Source organism: Mustela erminea, chromosome X (genome assembly GCF_009829155.1).
Source record: "Mustela erminea isolate mMusErm1 chromosome X, mMusErm1.Pri, whole genome shotgun sequence".
Lineage (NCBI taxonomy): Eukaryota > Metazoa > Chordata > Mammalia > Carnivora > Mustelidae > Mustela > Mustela erminea.
In genome coordinates, this window is record NC_045635.1 from 11,670,397 (window position 1) to 11,687,806 (window position 17,410).

The 17,410-nt window shown below is 45.8% G+C and overlaps 1 protein-coding gene across 3 annotated transcripts in view; it reads right to left on the bottom strand.

Moving 5' to 3' along the window:
- Positions 1-382: 382 nt before the first annotated feature.
- ACE2 (angiotensin I converting enzyme 2) overlaps positions 383-17,410 on the bottom strand; it is a 38,019-nt gene continuing 20,991 nt past the window's right edge. For all 3 annotated transcript variants that reach the window (XM_032331786.1, XM_032331788.1, XM_032331787.1), the window contains 10 exons: positions 17,050-17,276; positions 14,548-14,692; positions 12,697-12,795; positions 11,870-11,992; positions 11,075-11,247; positions 9,799-9,857; positions 6,687-6,787; positions 5,261-5,377; positions 3,395-3,589; positions 383-1,363 (listed from right to left, as the gene is read on the bottom strand). In XM_032331786.1, the coding sequence (XP_032187677.1) occupies positions 1,255-1,363; positions 3,395-3,589; positions 5,261-5,377; positions 6,687-6,787; positions 9,799-9,857; positions 11,075-11,247; positions 11,870-11,992; positions 12,697-12,795; positions 14,548-14,692; positions 17,050-17,276 (1,348 nt within the window). In that variant the 3' untranslated portion in view covers positions 383-1,254. The remainder of the gene's footprint in view (positions 1,364-3,394; positions 3,590-5,260; positions 5,378-6,686; positions 6,788-9,798; positions 9,858-11,074; positions 11,248-11,869; positions 11,993-12,696; positions 12,796-14,547; positions 14,693-17,049; positions 17,277-17,410) is intronic.

A 17,410-nucleotide genomic window follows, 5' to 3' on the forward strand; every position in this document is an offset into this window, starting at 1 on the left:
TCCGTCTCCACAGAATGTATTAAGTACAAAGTTACTCTAACATTAGGCTGGTCACCACAGAGAGTGAGTCGCTGGGTAAAGTTGGGATGTTTTCCTCAATTTCGATTCAGTCCTCAGGTATGTAGTGATGCTGTGTTCAGAGCCAGGCTGGATTTTGAGATCTACGAAAGGAGCGTCAGACTTGGTTCCTAACCTGGCGGTGGAAACAATCTTAACACAGCCCTCTCTAGACAGATCTTACAGCTGCTTTGTACACTAAAGCAATTTAAGAAATTGGGACACATTCCATGACATTTGAGAGGTCAAGGGTCCCAGGCAGTCAGACGGCAACTTTGGCCGTGGAAGTGACAAGCAGACGGAACACCCCGAAGCCCCAGCCCCGACGTACACGTGAGACCGCAGCAGCGTGCAAGTAGTGTTTATTGGGGGTCTGCTTTGCGCTCAGCACTACTCGGGCATTGTGGGGGAGTACAAGATTTAAGAGATTGGGAACCCACTTCCGAGGAGGACATGCAGTGGAGGTTTCCAGTCACTCCGCGAAGAACAGTAGTGAGTTTCCGTCAGGTGTGCTCTGGCGGAAGGTGGTTCTGGGAGGCCCCTGGGGCTGGTCTCACGTTGTCAGGGAGACGGTGGGGAGCAATGGGGGAGAGGGAAAAGGCAACATCTGTGAACATCTGTGAACGGCTCTCCGGATTCCTCTCTCTTCTTCAGGCCTGTCATCCTGAAGAAGGCCTGACCCAGTCCAGTCACCGCTGTGGGCAAATCCCTATAGATTAGCCTAATGCGAAGGGACGGGCCACCCTTTACACTTGACTTAGAGCGAAGCGGACAGGCAGGTGCAGCGCTCGCTCCCTGCAGTTCCACCATGTCACGGACACGGTCCTTAAAAGTGATCCATCCGGATTCCACACAAGGCCCCACTTGCTCCCTCCATATAGCCCCCTTTTCGCTTTCCACTGTGGCCAGGCAACAGACATTTCCACTTCCATTACCCCTGAGCAGCCGGTGAGGCCAGAGACACACTTTCTCTATTACTTTCAAACATGAACACAAGTGAAATCGTGAGGCAGAAATAAATACTGAAAGCCGGTGAAGATGCCCTCTCCTCAGGCGTGTCTTCTTGGGACAACTTTTCCTGAACAGAGCCATAGTTATGATATTTAATGACAGCTTTATAATCTCCTATTGTCTGTACCATAAAATTAACAGTTGCATGCAAGAAAATCACCTCAAGGGGAAATTAAACAGATTTTCCTAAAATGACGTCTGAACATCATCAACATTTTGGAAGCCCGGATTATTTTCTCCTTTACTCAAGTCCACAGAGGCGTAAGGATTTTCTTCACTTCTGGCTTGATTGTTCCTGTTGAATAAAGTGAAGTCACCGTTAGTGCAGCGCTGCCGAGGGACACGGCCTCCCTTGGACCCCACTGGCCTGGGGGTCTCTGATCCCTCAGCACTGAATCGCTCGCTGGCGAACCATCCTCTCCCAGCAGACTGGGAACCCCGAGAGAGCAGGATTCACTCCTTTTGCCCCATGACTAGTTGGCAGGATGGCTGGCAGGGCGGGGGAGACTGCTTAGGGTGTGTGTTCTGGGGTCAGAGACGGTGCGCCTCTGTACCTCAGTCTGTCTGTCTGGAAAATGATGGTGGTTCCGCCAAAGTCCAGGAGATGGTGCTGGCAAAGCCCTCACCGTACGGGCGGGCAGCCTCCGCAAATAGCAGCTTGGAGGATTCTTCTCATTTTTTTTAAAGATTTTTTTAAAATTTCTTCATTTGAGAGAAATACAGAGTCGGACAGAGAAAGCAGCACAAGCAGGGGGAGAGGCAGAGGCAGAGGGAGAAGCAGACTCCCCGCTGAGCAGGGATTCCCGACCTGGGGCTCCATCCCAGGACCTGGAGATCATGCCCTGAGCCGAAGGCAGACACTTAACAACTGAGCCACCCAGGCGCCCCACTGGATGATTCCTTTTAGAAACCAAGTGGTCGTTAAGCCAAGTGCCTCCTTTCAAAGTGCCTCCCTGCTACACGGTCAGCTTCCCAAGTGTCCAGACCAGAGTGGGACAGCTTTGTAGAACAAGCACCAGCCCTGCAAACTGGCTGTGGGTCCCAGTCTGTTACTGACGAGCCACGTCGATTTGAGAGAGTGACTTGGTCTCTCTGAATCTCAGTTTCATATGTACATGAAGATAATTAGATAATTGCATATTGACCTCCTATGTTTGCCGAAAATATTAATGCATCAAAGTACTGAGCAGGGTAGCCGGTCCGATTTTGCTGTGTGTCTTCTATTAACACAGCATGTGGCATGAAGGAAGTTCCCCAAATAATTCATTTCATGAATTAACTTTGGAATAGTAGCTCGTGTGCAAAGTAAGAATGCTTCGCAAACCGTCATGTGCATACCAATCACCAGGGGGATGGCCTTAGTGAAAATGCAGACCCTCCAACAATAGAAGGGTATCTGAGAAACTGATAATTGTCCTTGGCTTTGGGAAGGGAACTTGGAGGCAAAGGGTGGCAGAAGATTTTGGGGTATCCTTTCATAGTTTTAAAATTCTAACTATATGAATGTATTCTATTAAATGCCTAATTTTCTTAACTGAAGTTATTTTAGGGAACTATAAATCTCTATAATGAAGAATTGAGCAAAATAGACAAGAGCATCTCAAAATTCCATCATGAACACATTTAAGCAACCTACAGTGTGCTGAGTTTTGTAGGAGCTATAAAATAGTATTAACCTTAATTACATAGGCCCATGGAAGCCAGTGATCTCTCAAGGTCCAAAAAACCATCTAGTGGTAGAGCAAGATTATTAATCAGGTCTCTGGTGATTTAAATCTTCACCGAACTTGGATCTTCCACTCAAGAACAAATGAGAGGGTGTCGTGGCCCATGATCTAAGGGGATGACAGGGAGCCTGGGCCACCTGAGGGGGATGAAGATGATGGAAGGGTAGAAGTTTGAAGCAAATCACAGAGCTCATTCTAGAACGATTTTACAGTGCCAACCACCACTGAGTCAGTCTCTGGGGTCACTTCTAGACCAAGGAAGACTAGGAGTGATGAGAACTCCCTGAGCCTGCCTGCCCTCCGACCGTCCCCGAGTTTGCGGGGCATCTCAGCAGTAGGGAGAGGACACTGTGGCCAGGACGGAGTTTACCCGGTCACGGTCGGAACACTGCACTGAACACTGCACTCGGGTGCCTGCTAGGAACGCAGAGTGCTGACGAAATCTGGGAAATTTCTAGGGAATGCAACAGAATACTTAGGTGCAAAATGGTCCCAAAAAGTAATTGGCTTATACACCTACCACTTGCTGCAAAATTTCCAGTTAGTTTTCCCTAAACCTTTCTGTTTTAAGATAGGTAAGTCTAGGAAAGGGCACTTACTTCCTTCGATTTCTGATCCCAGAGAAGATGAGCAGGAAAATGCCAACCACCACCACTCCCATCACGACCCCAAACACAATCAGCCATATGGTGACAGGTGGCTGGTAAGGGGGTTCCAGTGTTGGCTGAATCCCCAGAAACTCCAGGCTGTTGTCATCCAGGCGGAAAGCATCATTGATTCGGCCCCGGGACTTCCTGTTCCCAAAAGCAAGACACTTAGGCAAAACAGAATTGTGCGTAATTATTTCTTTCCTATGCCATTGCTCCTGAAGGGATTTGATAAGGTTTAGCTTAAGACTGCACACCTCAAATAGCAATGAAATCAAAGTCGATAAACAGGTCCCACGAAAGATTCAAGATTTGACAATTCGGCCCCTTTTGTATCTTGTAGCTTAGATTACGTCTGGCAGAGGCTTCCTTGGAAAATTGGGTTGCAAATGTGGAAACACGCAACGGGCTGGAGTTTGTTGGTTCATGACTGCTGTGTTGTAAAGGCAAAGTCAGCATACTTGGCAAGAATCTCTCTTCTGTCGGAGTAGGTCTACAATGACTTTATATCAGATAACAGGAAAGGACAGTTGGGTACATCTCTTCTACAAATCGACTGGGCCCTATACCCAAGTCCTGACGGTTGTAGTTTCCAAAGAAAAGGTATTGACCTTTGGAGACAGGGGAGGACCACAGAAAGGGGCCTTCGCCAATTTCTCCAGCACTGGGACGGGAAATGGCTAAATTTTAGAGAGCAAAAAAGGACGGATGTGATTTTGAAAACCCAAACTAGGAACATTGAGAATATTCTGAGTTGAAAACCCAGGTGCCTTGCAGCCCATCCTCCTATTCTGGGGTGTAGTGCAGGTCAGGAGGTCAGGAGAGAGGGAGATGCGTCAGAGCAGAATTCACCATGTAACCTCAGCCTGAAAGTGTCTCAAGTCGTTCTGGAAACAGGAATTTGCCATCCCCTGCTGCTCACAAGCAGGCCTAGGCTCTTTCATGATGATCTCAGCCGGCGCTTTTCCCCAAGGCAGAAACAAGCCCTTTGGGGGCCAGCGGTGAGGCCTCTGGTTGTAAGTGGGCTGGCTGCACACCCCAACTAAGCCAGACTTTCCAGGCTCACTCTGCCTGGCAGGTCCTGGATGTGCTTCCAGAGACGAACAGCAGCTCACGAGGGCCACCTAGTGGCCTCCCTCATAGCAGCAGGTATCTTGAGCCGTTTTTAGGGACTAGGGAAAACATCTGCCTCTGTCCTTTTTTCACTCTTGCTGTTTGGGGAAACCTTGGGCCAGTCATTGCTTCTAGATGCTCGCTGCCCAGAGCGAGTCCCTCTCCTAGCGTGGAGGCCAAACAACGCCTAAGGGATCCTATTCTTGCCCACCCCGCTTCTGACTCCCGTTACTGAAATGATTCCTTCATCCAAGTCCCTACAGCAAATGCCGGCGACATGTGTCCACGCCCCTTCTCCGTCTACTGTTCTCCAGGTGTGCCCCCGCGGTGATGGGACCATTCAGGTGAATGATCTGCTCAGTCTCCCAGAATTCCCCGGCACGGTGGAGCTCTAGTTGCCCACTGTGGTCCCTTGCTCGATAACATGTTATTTATTATTTTCCTTCCACCCTCCGCCCCTGTGCACTTTTCTTCCTCAAAGCTTCTCGAGATCGCCTCCCAAATCAACTACAAATACCGTTTAAGGGCCTGCGGTACGGAGGAGCCCAAATCAAGACAAGTCCCTTGCTACGAGATCCTTCTGGAATTAAAACCCCAGTCTTTAGGCTGAAAAGGACTCAGAACGGTGCCCGGCACACACAGCGCTTGTTGGGGTTGCATTCGGTACCCCCCGCCCCCCGAGAGCTTGTCTGAAAGTAAAATCACCTGATAGCTTCTTCAACGTCAGCTCTGGGAATGATGTCAGACATATTTTCAGGTGACGTGACAATGAAGTTGAAGGAGATTCTGGGTTTCAAATCGCTCACCCTCACATCTTTGCCCCTGCAGAGAAGCAAAAGAAACATCTTTCCTTGTGGCATGGAGGACACAGCAAAGAGAATAGGGGGTCCCCCTGCCAGTGAAAAGGAGGTTGGGGGGGACAGTCACAGGGTGAAGGCGAGAGACACGGGAAGGGGCAAACAACGGGAGGATGTGATTGTCCCTACATTCTTAACACTTCCCAAAGCACATGAACTTAAGGACATATGTTGGGATAGCACACTATTGGTACTATCTGTTCTGCCCCCTAGATGAACCCCATTTTCCTTCAAGGATACAAAAATTTCAAATTGAAAGCCGCCGGAGAACTGGCAAAGAACCACGGGTGCCCCCAGATTGTGATACATGCTGTGGCGAGCAGCAAGGGCTCAGGACCGAGAACAGAGGCGGTGAGTTCGGCTCCCACACCCCTCCTCCACGCTGCAAACCCCCTCACGTTACACCCACAGCCGGTGGGGGCGGGGGGGGAGTGGGCTTTACCTACAGTGTGACAAGACTGGCCTCTCCCAGCTGCCACAGGGATCCTGACAAAACGTAAGGCAGATCCTGGGGCTCCCAGCCCTTCTCACTCAGAAGCAAGCAAACGTCCTTGGAATAGTTTGCAAGGCCCACGTGAAAGTTCTCCTCCTCTTGCCACCCCCACACCCTACTGCCGCCCTGACCGCACCTCCCACTTGTCTTCTGTGAGCTCACTGCTCCAGCCGCACTGGCCTCCTTGGTGTTCCTTCAACAGGTGGAGGATATTTATTCATTGGGATCTTTCCACCTGCTACCTACTGTCCCCGCTGACTACTTTGCTGGCCCTCCCCTTGCTTCAGATGTTTGCTCAAGGATTCGTGAGGCCTTTTCTGACCATTGCAGCTAAGGCTGAGCTCTAGACACACCAGCACTCCCAAGCCCCCCGCCCCCGTCTGCGGTTCTTTCCTCCCTTGAACTTGTCACCGTCTCATTGTGCTATATTTCACTTAACATATTTTGCTGATTGTAACGCACGCATGAAACATACATTAGAACGCAAGTTCAATGAAGGCAAAGATGTCTGCCTTTTGCTCTCAGTGCTGACGGTGGAGGAAGCATTTGGTGGAGGGAAAGGGAAAAGGAAAGAGGAGACGAGAAGGGGAGAGAGAACAGTGCTCTTGCAATCTGCAGGTCGAGTAGGTCATAGTCCTCCCTAAAGAGAATGGCCCAAATTCCAGGGTATCAGAGAAGTTTCAAAGTCATTGGGTTTTTCTTAATTTTACTTGCGTCAGAGTTTAAGCACAGTATCTCCTCAGACCCAACAGAAAGCGAAGTAGTGGTTGGAGTAACTCACACAAAAGGGATCGTTTGGTTTTTGACTTTTGAAAAATACTCTCTCATGGCATATGCAATAGACGACTGGAAGAAGTACATTTCATTGTCATTCCATTCGTACTGCAAATTCAAAAGGAAAACACTGCTCAGTAGGGATCATGGGATACATTCAAAACCTGATATTCCAGAAGCATTACTTTTACGTTTTCTAATACTCCAGAGAATCCTGTGCGGGCACCAGCATCACCTGGAGGGCTGGTTAAATCACTGAACAGTGGGCCCTTCCCTCTTGAGTTTCTAATTCGGAAGGTCTAGGATGAGACCCGAGGACGTGCACGTCTAACAAGCCCTCAGGTGTGCTAATGCACCTGCGCTTTAAGGATCATGTTCATGGATCCTTTTCAGTTTGAGAGGAGCTGAAATAAACATCTTGAGGGCAGGTTTATGGATGGGAGTCATGTGAGTCATGGGTTTTGGTTAAAATGTCCATGTATTGTACACCTGGGGCTAATATAACACTGCATGTTAATTATAGTTGAAAGAAAAAAATAAGTTTAAAAAAGAAAACAAATGTCCACGTATCGAAGACAAAGATGCGGAGCTTTTACTGTGTCTATGGTAAGTTCTCAGATATGCGCAAGTGTACAAGAAAAAGAGACGTGAGTTCCGGAGGAAAAAATTACTGTCCACGAGGTAATTTGTTCTTGTTTACTGGTGTTAAACACACAGCTGGTGTATATGCATAGTTTGTGAACCTTTGCTAAAAAAGAAAAAAGGCATTTGCTCTTTCCTCCACCAGCCGGCAGTAGAGATGGATGGACGCAAACTTTGCGTCTCTCCTTGCCCTTTTAGAAAAACAATGACAAGGTTTCACAGCAGTGTTACATCAACCTCAGCTTGATACCACTCAGGTTTGGCAAAAAAGCTGCTTTAGGAGTACTAATAATGTTATTAATACCGGTACTATGAATGTTCTGGTTTTTATTTCCATATTTTTTAAAAAGGCAAAGGTTAAGTTCACAAAACGATGCCAAAGATCGGGTTGGACTTGGCCATGCAACAGCTGGCCGCGGGCCGATATTCTGCCTCAGATGCTCACGGGTCGGCATGGGTCAGCCTCAGCAAAGCAGCCCCCTGCTCAGCTCAGGGGCCTCAGGGCAGCTCACCACCAACCCCTCTGAAGACCATTTACCAACCCCTCACTGCAGAGAAAGAACCTGGGGACAAACGTCAAGAAAACAATATAACTGAAAAGGAACTAAAATGTTTATATTAGCTAATATAAACTAGGAAGAGCTAATATAAAGGAAGAGCTAATATAAAGACGCTAAAAAAATAATCCCACAGACATTCAGTGATGGTAGAGAACGGGAAATCGGAACTCTTCAAGTTCGGGAAGGGTTGCACCTTCATTTTTATTATTTCTTTCTTAAAGGTTCATTTTTCACTCCTACTGCATTATCTACATTTAGCTGTCTTGCTCAGCTAGGCAAATGATGCTGTGACTGCCGTGGAGCTGTAGGCAATATTTAACGGGGCAGAAAATGGAACGGGGTCGAAATGTAACCTTGGGCTCTATCCGCTGCAAACGGCGATTTTCTATTGCCCCCTGGGCCGCTCTGTTCAATGGTCCCAGGCTGTCCTCTCATCCCGCACGGCCTCCTTTGCCCCCCATCTGCCTGGGGCTGTCCTGCCCTGTCCTCTCCCCAAAGCCACCACCTCTTCAGCCTGGCTAGCCCGAGACAGGTGTCCGGCAGCGCGACAGCCGCTGCAAGGAGCTCACACGCAGGTGTGAGGACTCTGGTTTGCCATGAAACATTCGCTCATCCTCAAATGCAGAGGCCTCAGTAGTTCTCAGCTTTGGCTGTAATTAGAATCACCTGGGGAGCTTTTTTTTTTAAGATTTTTTTTTTTAATTTATTTGGGAGCAAGAGAGTGAGAGAGAGCATGAGAGGGGAGAAGGTCAGAGAGAGAAGCAGACTCCCCGTGGAGCTGGGAGCCCGATGTGGGACTCGATCCCGGGACTCCAGACCTGAGCCGAAGGCAGTCGCCTAACAGACTGAGCCACCCAGGCACCCGCCCGGGGAGCTTTTAAAACTCCTGATGCCCACCTTTCGATGCTACACCTCAGAACAGTGAAGTCAGACTCCCTGGGAGTGGTACTCGAGCTGCGCTATTTTTTTCAACATCCCCTACGGCTCCAGGGTGCAGCCAGGTTTGAAAAACCAGCCGGGGGCCGGTGAACATGCAGATCCGGACTGAGCAGGTCCAGGGCTGGGGCCGAAGAGTCTGTATTTTTAACAAGCTTCCAGGATATGGATGACTGACTAAAATAAAACAAAGCAAAACTACCTACACTACTCGTTAAACAGTCTCTCAAAATATAACCTTGTCCTCTTCCTCAAGTACAAGTAATGGTGATAAGAGTGAATTATGAGGTTGGACACTGGGGGCGCCTGGGGGGCTCAGTCCATTAAGCTTCTGCCTTCAGCTCAGGTCATGATCCTGGAGTCCTGGGATGGAGCCCCGCATCTGGGACCCCTGCTCAGCGAGGAGCCCGCTTCCCCCTCCGCTTCTGCAACTCCCCGGCTTGTGCTATCTTGCTCTCTCTCAAATACATACAATTTTTTAAAATGTATTTTTAAAAAAGGGTGGACTCTTGATATTTAAGATTGGATGTTTTTTCATTGATTTTTCATAGCACCTTAAAAGTAACAGGGAGAAAGCAGACATCACCAAACCAATAAGGAATGTGTTACTAAAAAAAAAAAAAAAAAAAATCCCAAGAGGCAGAATCTGGAGCTTGTCGTTTTTAAGAGAAACATGTGGCCTGTCTTCTTTTAGAACACACTGGAATGGGCTTATTTGTCCCACTTAAGAGAGTGCATTAAGTAGTAAAGGATGGGGACGCCTGGGTGGCTCAGTAGGTTAAGCATCCGGCTCAGGTCATGATCTCAGGGTCATGAGATCGAGCCCCAGTGGCAGACTCCACGCTCAGCAGAGCGTCTGCTTCTCTCCTTCTCTCTCTCCCTCTGTCCCTCGGCATGTGCTTTCTCTCAAATAAATAAATAAATAAAACTTATTTTTAAAAACTTATTTTACAAAAAAGACACACTGTCCAGAATACTCACTGCTTTTTCTCCAAGAGCTGATTTTAGGCTTATCCTCACTTTAATGCTTTGGTCAGCATCTGATTAACAAGAAATCAGAGACGGCTGGTTACGGATGACAGATCGACCATGTGCTTTTACTTCCTTCCCTTCTCAAGATCCCACCAAAGTGATAGTAAAGGAATTTTTTAACAGGTATAAACAGTTTTGGAAAATGAGAAGTAATGGTGGTGGGGGGGTGGGGGGGGGTGGTAAGTGCACTCTCAAGGGCCAGGAAGCCACAGCCTAAAGTGAATGCAGAGGTAGTACAGACCCCAAAAGTTCCAGAGAGTCCTGCAGCAGCTTGGGAAGAAGAACAAGAAGAGATCAGAGTGAAAACAATGGGAAAGAAAATCAAGATACGGTTAAAGCCACCGTGGGACACCGTTAACCCTCCTACCCCACAGCAGAACAAGAGGTGAGGTGATCCAAGAAAGAAGGTCTGGAATTCAGGAAGCAATGGATTCAACCCAGGAAACCAGCAAAAGGATGGATGACTCAGGATGAAAACTGTGGTCAGACTGAGACAGAAGAACGCAGGACTCTAAGAGGGAAGTCTTCAGGAAAAAATGAGACTGAAAAGAATAGATACGTTGGAATATCTGGAAAAGATAAATGCAACATTGATAGCAAATTAGATATCAAAAGAACAAGGCAGTAGAAACTCCAGGACAAACAAAGAGCCGCATAGGAAAGGCTTTAAAACAGTATATTACTTGGCTCTACAGGCATCATGATACAAATACTGATAACTTCTTATAAAAATATTAAAATTTTATTGAGATGAGAAAGGAAAGTGGAAGAGGAGGCAGGAGTGCATGCCTAAAACTGACCAATAAAGAAATTATATAAACATAATGTTCAGAGATATGAAAGTGACTGCCAGAAAGAAGAGGTAATAGCATTAAAATTGATTTTAAAAGCACTTGTCTTTGAAGAGTGGGATTGGAATGCAATGGGTTGGGGAGTTTTATACTCTTATTTTAAATATGGGGCTGATAAAGCAGACTTGAAAGAGAGAGAGAAAATGTGTGTGTATGTGTGTGTAGTTTTCGTCATGCCTGATACGTAGTAGGTGCTCAACAAATGTGTTTCCTCCCCCAATAAAACGGCAGCTGCCACCACAGCACAGTCAGAAGTAGGGTCTACATAGAGGGAAAACATACTCGGCTGTGTCATAGCCCCATGAGATGGGCCAGAGGCGCCTAAGGGAAGCAGAAAGGGGGTCATTTGAAATGTGTCAACTCAGAGTACTCACATGGACTCCAGTCAGTGTTCCAACCCACAAAAGAATTCCTGTTTTGCTCTTTCAGCCAGGTAAACAAGGGCTCGAAGTAGTTGAGCAGTGGTCTTACATCCATAGTCTTTGCTCCTACAACACGTTCCAAGGCGAAGGTCCAGGGTTTTGATCTTCCAAGGCTCAGCATTTCGCTACATGCAAAAAGGGGAGGGTGGGTTTAGGGCCTTTTGAGGAATTCCAGATGCACACATATTTACACTATGATCTGTGGTTTCTCCTTTTTGGCTTAGCTAAGCTTGCTCCTGGCTGATAAGAAAATCAGGCAGGTTACTGGATGTATTCATCCTTCAATCTCATTCCTTCTAATGACTAGAGAGGGAGCCCTGTAGTTATGACATGGAGAGGAGATAAGACTGTCCAGCCATCGCATGGTCTAGGTTCCTGTGTGACCATAAAATAAACATTTAATTTGCGGAGGAGGACATTCTGAGTTCAAAATTTTTCTTTTTAAAACAAGGAAATCAAATTCAAATCTAGGCATGGAAATATTGGTGATATTGGGTAGCAGGAGAGGTTCAATATTTTGAAATATTTCTTTTTTTTTTTTTAAAGATTCACCTATTTAACTGAGAGAGAGAGAACGAGTGGGAAGAGAGGCAGAGGGAAAGAGAATCTTCAAGCAGATTCTCTGCTGAACGTGGAGCCCGATGTGGGGCTTGACCCCACCACCACAAGACCACAACCCAAGCCAAAACCAAGAGTTGGACGCTCGATCAACTGTGCCACCCAGGTGCCCCTTGAAGTGTTTCTTACTGCAGCTTCTGCCCAGCTTCACGGGAATTGGAGATGTCACATTTGTATAGGGGACCTTCATGTTTAGCTATTTGACAAAGGGCTTCTTGAAACTGGAATTGGTAAATGGTCCTTGTGTAATATCTGTAAAGCAGACAAACAAGAGAGCAGTGCCGTGTTTAGTTATTGTGCGAGACTCATAGACTGGGGCGTAAGTTTAAATTCTAAGGCTCTAGTCCCAAAGAGATATTAGTCCAACCTCTTTCTCCAGAAAGACCCAAAAATGAATCCTGCAGACACATCATAGCCTACTTGTATTTATGTATCAGCTGATTTAAAAAGTGGTATTACTTTGTTAAATGTTAGTTCACATTTGTATTGTGTTTTACGTATTTATGGCCCATCATATAAATAATGCCGAGTGATCCTTATGGGAGGCCCACGATGTTATTCCCATCTTCCAACTAAAGAAACTGAGGTCAGCAAGTTCAAAATGTGGGGCTAACGGGTGAAGAACATGGGTTTTTGGACTTCCAATTAAAAATACTCTTGCCATCACTCTGAACACTGCCAGTAACAAGAAGACAAACAAAGATCATTTTATTTCCCCTAGGGATACTAAAAATTCCTTCGCGGTGGAGAAAAGATCTCATGTAAGTTTTACTGGACCCAACAAATCGTGTTGAGTTAAACTGAGTTAAAATTGATGATCTGTTTTGAGGTTCTAGGGGGAAGGAGGGTAGAAAGAGAAATTTCAGTCATTACTTCATAGATCCCTATTTCTTTGCCATTAGCACAGCTGTCCACAACCCTGGAAGTTAAACAGTGAGAAGAAACCTGTCCGTTACCTGATGAATGAGTAATCGTTAGCAACATGGAACAGAGCAGCAGGGTCACAGTATGTCTCATCATGGGGCAAGGGTTCCACCACCCCGACTATATCTCGCCTTTGGGGAAAAAAAGCAGATACGTTAGCCATGGGGCCCTTATCAGGGGAAGGTACGGTGAGATGGAGTTAGCGTGGCTTTGTCAGCCAATGGCATTTATAATGGAATTAGTTGTCACGTGCAATAGAAACAGTGTAAAAAATTACAGAATAGAGCCCTTCTATGGTTATCGCTTCCTTTTTTAATTCATCCAGAATACATCACTGGAAAACAGTTGTATCTTCAAAACAGTAATTTAATAAAGTGCATCACATGGCCAAAAATGTACAGTGAAAATCTTAATAATCCCTCTTCGGTGCCACATTTCACATGTTCCTGGCAGACAGAATTTTGTAACATTGACATCTTATTCTTCAAAGCTAGCTGGAGTGCCCCGTCCTCTGTGAGGCCTGCTCCTGGCCCCACCCACCTGCCAGCCAGTGAACCCCTTCAGCTCCCTTAGCCGTCTCTAGCCATGCTCCTTTGGCATTTCTCTCTCTGTTTTACAATTATTCATACGCAGCTTCTTCTTGGCCCTGGAGACCTGAGTTCCTAGAGGGCGGGGCTGTCTCAGTTACCTTTACCGTTCCAGTGTCAGTCGTGATGCCCGATGCTAAGCAAAGACTCCACGTATGCTTAGTGAACTAATGGACTGATTAATGCACAGCAAATTATTTTAAGGGTCTGGTACCATTTACCTTTCAAAATAAACCTTTAAAGGGATCAAAAACGAATTCAACCAGAAAAAAAAAAAAAAAACAGGGAAACCAAGTATTTGGCATTATTTAGACTTAAAACATTTGTCCTTTCTGACTGTGGGGTCATTAGAGACAAATTCAGTAATACTCAAATGCTAGAAATGGTTATTTTCGCTGCTCCTTCCTCCCAAGTAGAATCTATGTCAACAGAGAATCTTGGCAGAACAGTGGCACTGACTTAAAGTCATGGCCATGGGGCTAAATGTTATATAGGTAGATCTTCACCAGAAAAAGGAAAATAAGAAAAATAAGCAAAACTGACAGGAGTCGAAGACTTCTCCTTCCCTCCCTCCTTTCCTTTCTTCCTTCCTGTCTTCTCTTGCAATTCTTTCATCCCAAACCCATTTATTTCATACCTGTGTGTCCCAGGCATGAAGAACGTAGTGCTGAAACTATTGAAAGGGATCACGGTCTGTTGCCCAAAAGTGCCAGCCTCTCGCTAGCCTGGAATTCTTTCTGCTTCCCTCTACAAACACCTGGTGACCTGTCACCTCTTTCTCAGAGCTCAATCTGGAGGCCTCTCCACACGTGACCCACCAGATATGGCTTTGGATCTTGCGTTGGATGCTCGTGGATCCCCATAGACCCCCATCACAACAGAACACGTTGCCATGGTTTCATTTCCCACATCCCTCCACAGACTGGAAGTCCTTTGAAGTCAAGGAAAACACCTGAAATGGCCAGCATTGGATTTCCAGTGCTTTGCCTAAGATATTACAGTTTTATGGGTGACCCAGCACTTAAGAAGATAGACCACGAGAAGCTGTGTCATCAGATCCTGCTTGGGGGAAGGGAGAGCCAAGGAAATATTATCTGAGGAGAAAGCATCCAAATGGAGACTTAAAAAATAAAAAGGAGGCAGGGGGTGCATGCGCGTGTCTTCGAGCACGTGCGCACGTGCACGTGTATGCGTATGTGTGCGTGCACGCGTGCCTTCAGGCCAGGAAAATGCCTTTAGATAAGTGGCAAACTCATGAGACAAAACATTTTGCTGATTGCATATTCATTGACTTACTTCATCTCCCACCATTTCTGCATCCACTGCTCTTTGGGAATTTCACCCTTAAAGACCATCCATCTCCACTTTTCTAACATGTACGTAAATGGTAGAGTTCCAACAATTGTAAGTGCTTGTTTGAGTAGGAAGTTTATGTCTGTTTCTGAAAGTACAATGGAAAAGGATACACATTAACATGAGGAGGACAGCGGGTGTTTTGCATTGATTTCCCGGTCTCAAGATACCATTTCTCAAGATATGCTTACAGTGAGATTACACGAGAAATAGTGACAGTGGACTTGATAATATGTATTTACTCACTTTCTCAGCTAGGGGACTTGGAGGAGGGTAAAGACTTGGAAAGAACAGGTAAAATGAATCTGCAAGTAGCTGCTGACCCCCATTTTTTCATTAGTGTCAACTGCCCTCCTTACATACCTGTTTTCAGAGCTAATTAGGGCTAGTTCGTCCACTGTCATACTATTTATTCTTGTAAACTCCATGAAGGCGGTGACTGTTAGTGTCTCATTTGAGCCTGTATACCTAGCCTACTGGCTCCAACATGATACCCGCTCTGAGTCTTTGTTAAAAAACAAATAGTAAACAGATGTGACCAAAACCTAGTAAACCAGGGAGGAAACACCCAAACAAAAAAAGAGCCTCCCTAGAAGAAGCTATCCACTGGATAATGAGGAGTATAGTACACCTTAAATGTACTGGCATCTTCTTCACCTCAGTTTAAAATGCTTTAACACATTATGTGATCTCATCTCTCTCTTATTTAGTGAAGTTTAAAAAAAAAAAAAAAAGCAGGAGAGCTCACTCTAAGTATACAAATGAAGCTCCATGAATTGTAAGCAGAGGGGGTACTATCTACTTGGCACACCACTCTATCTCCACTGTTGAGAAAAATGCCTTGCACATAGTATATGCTCAGCAAATCTTTTTGGAAGAAGAAAGGAGGCAAGGTAAGGGAGGGAGGAAGAGAAGGAATGAAGGGATTCGCTCAACCTCATTCACAGATCAGGACAGAGTCAAGTAAGGAAGCAAGAGTTTTTCAAACCAGTGGTTTAACCATGTTTAGTACTATTCTAGTGGTTCAATCCTCTTTGCCTGCTGTCAGGAAATATTTTAAAAATGATAAAAACAAATAATTGTCTGTTAATTGACGTAAGAATTATATTTTAAAATTGGGCAACAGGTGTGGTTGCCATCAACTCCCTTTCCTTTGTGGCTCCCTTCATGGGAGGTTCCTGTTTCTCGTCTATTACCCACTGGGTTTATGCTTACAGCAACTTTTTCAGACATGATGATGGCTTGACACTGACCTACTCCCAGGCCTTCATGAGATCACCGAAGTCTGGAGCCAGAAGTCAAGGCACAGTGAATTGCCCCCACAAGGATGGAGCTCACGACCTTGACCTCACTGACCAAATGTTCCAGCCAGTGGAACTGATGTTTTGAACCAAACAGCTAAAATGAGGGGAGGGAAATATGCAGAAGAGAACATATTTGGCTCTAAGTATCCTCCTTTTACAAGGAAAAATCAGAAGTCATGGCATCTTCACTCAAGAATCTGGATCTTGCGAATATTCCTCATGTGCCATCAAGTCCCAGGCATCCAAAGAGAAACAGGCTGCCTTGGAAAAGATGTTGAAGGATAGCATGCATCCGAGGGGATGTCCCAGGGGTGAATTCACGCATCAGCTGGCTGAAGAAAACGTTTCAGTCCCGTCCAATCTTGATATTCCACCACCCATTCTTTAAGAACTCTAAAATTTCAAGTCACACTTTGCTTTGTAAAATATGGGGAAAGCTTTAGATTAGGGCTCTGGTTTGGGTTCTGCAATGCTGCTTTTTGACCTTGGGCTAGTTACTTTTCCTCTCCTGTCTTCAATTTGCTGCCTCAGCAAAATGGTTTTTAGAATGTTTCGGCTCTCACATTTTGGGAAGTTCTTACCTAGAAACCAGGGGGATCTAGTCAGAACTCGAACACTAATTAGCTGCGTGACCATGGATAAGCCATTTCAGTTCTGTGGGCCTGTTTTAGCATCATTTTTCCCCCCGTTAGATGTTTCTTAGAGTTCTAAGACCATTCACTCAGTCAGCTCTCTTATGCCTTTTTTTTAATTATTAAAGATTTGATTTATTTGAGAACAAAAGAAAGAGAGAAAGAAAGAAGGAAAGAAAGAAAGAAAAAAAGAAAAAAAGAAAGAGCGAGCACAAGCATGTAGACAGGCTCCCCGCGGAGCAGAAAGCCCGACATAGGGCTTGATCCCAGACCCTGGGATCTTGACCCAAGCTGAAGGCAGACACTTAACTAACTGAGCCACCCAGGTGCCCCCTGTTGTGATATATTCTTTAAAAAATGTTTTTTACCAGCAGCAATTCCCAGTTACCCATAAATATCACATGCTTTATGTGGCAAAAATTAAATATATCCCACACATGATAATAAATGCTTTTGCCCACCACCAACTAAGACTCCCCAAAACAAGCCATGAAGAAAAATGACCATACCACTGTCTTCAGAAAAATCAGGTGGCAGAAGACCAATGTTTTTCAAATGGTTGGGTGTAGCTGCAGAAAGTGACATGATTTCCCCCACAGCTTCATGGAACCCTTCATTAGCTCCATTTCTCAGCAGGAAGGGTTGTGCGGCATATGCCATGTCATACTGGATGTGTCCCATCTCGTGATGGGCTGTCAGGAAGTCATCCATCGTCACCTTTGTGCACATCTTGATCCTGCACAAAAACAGGCAAGATGGAAAACGAATCTCAATGAATTTAATTTAATCATCACAGTAAGCGCAGTATAGGATTTTGGTAGCACAGATCATCATTCCAAGATCTGTTCCCCGAGGAATCTTGAGGACTTA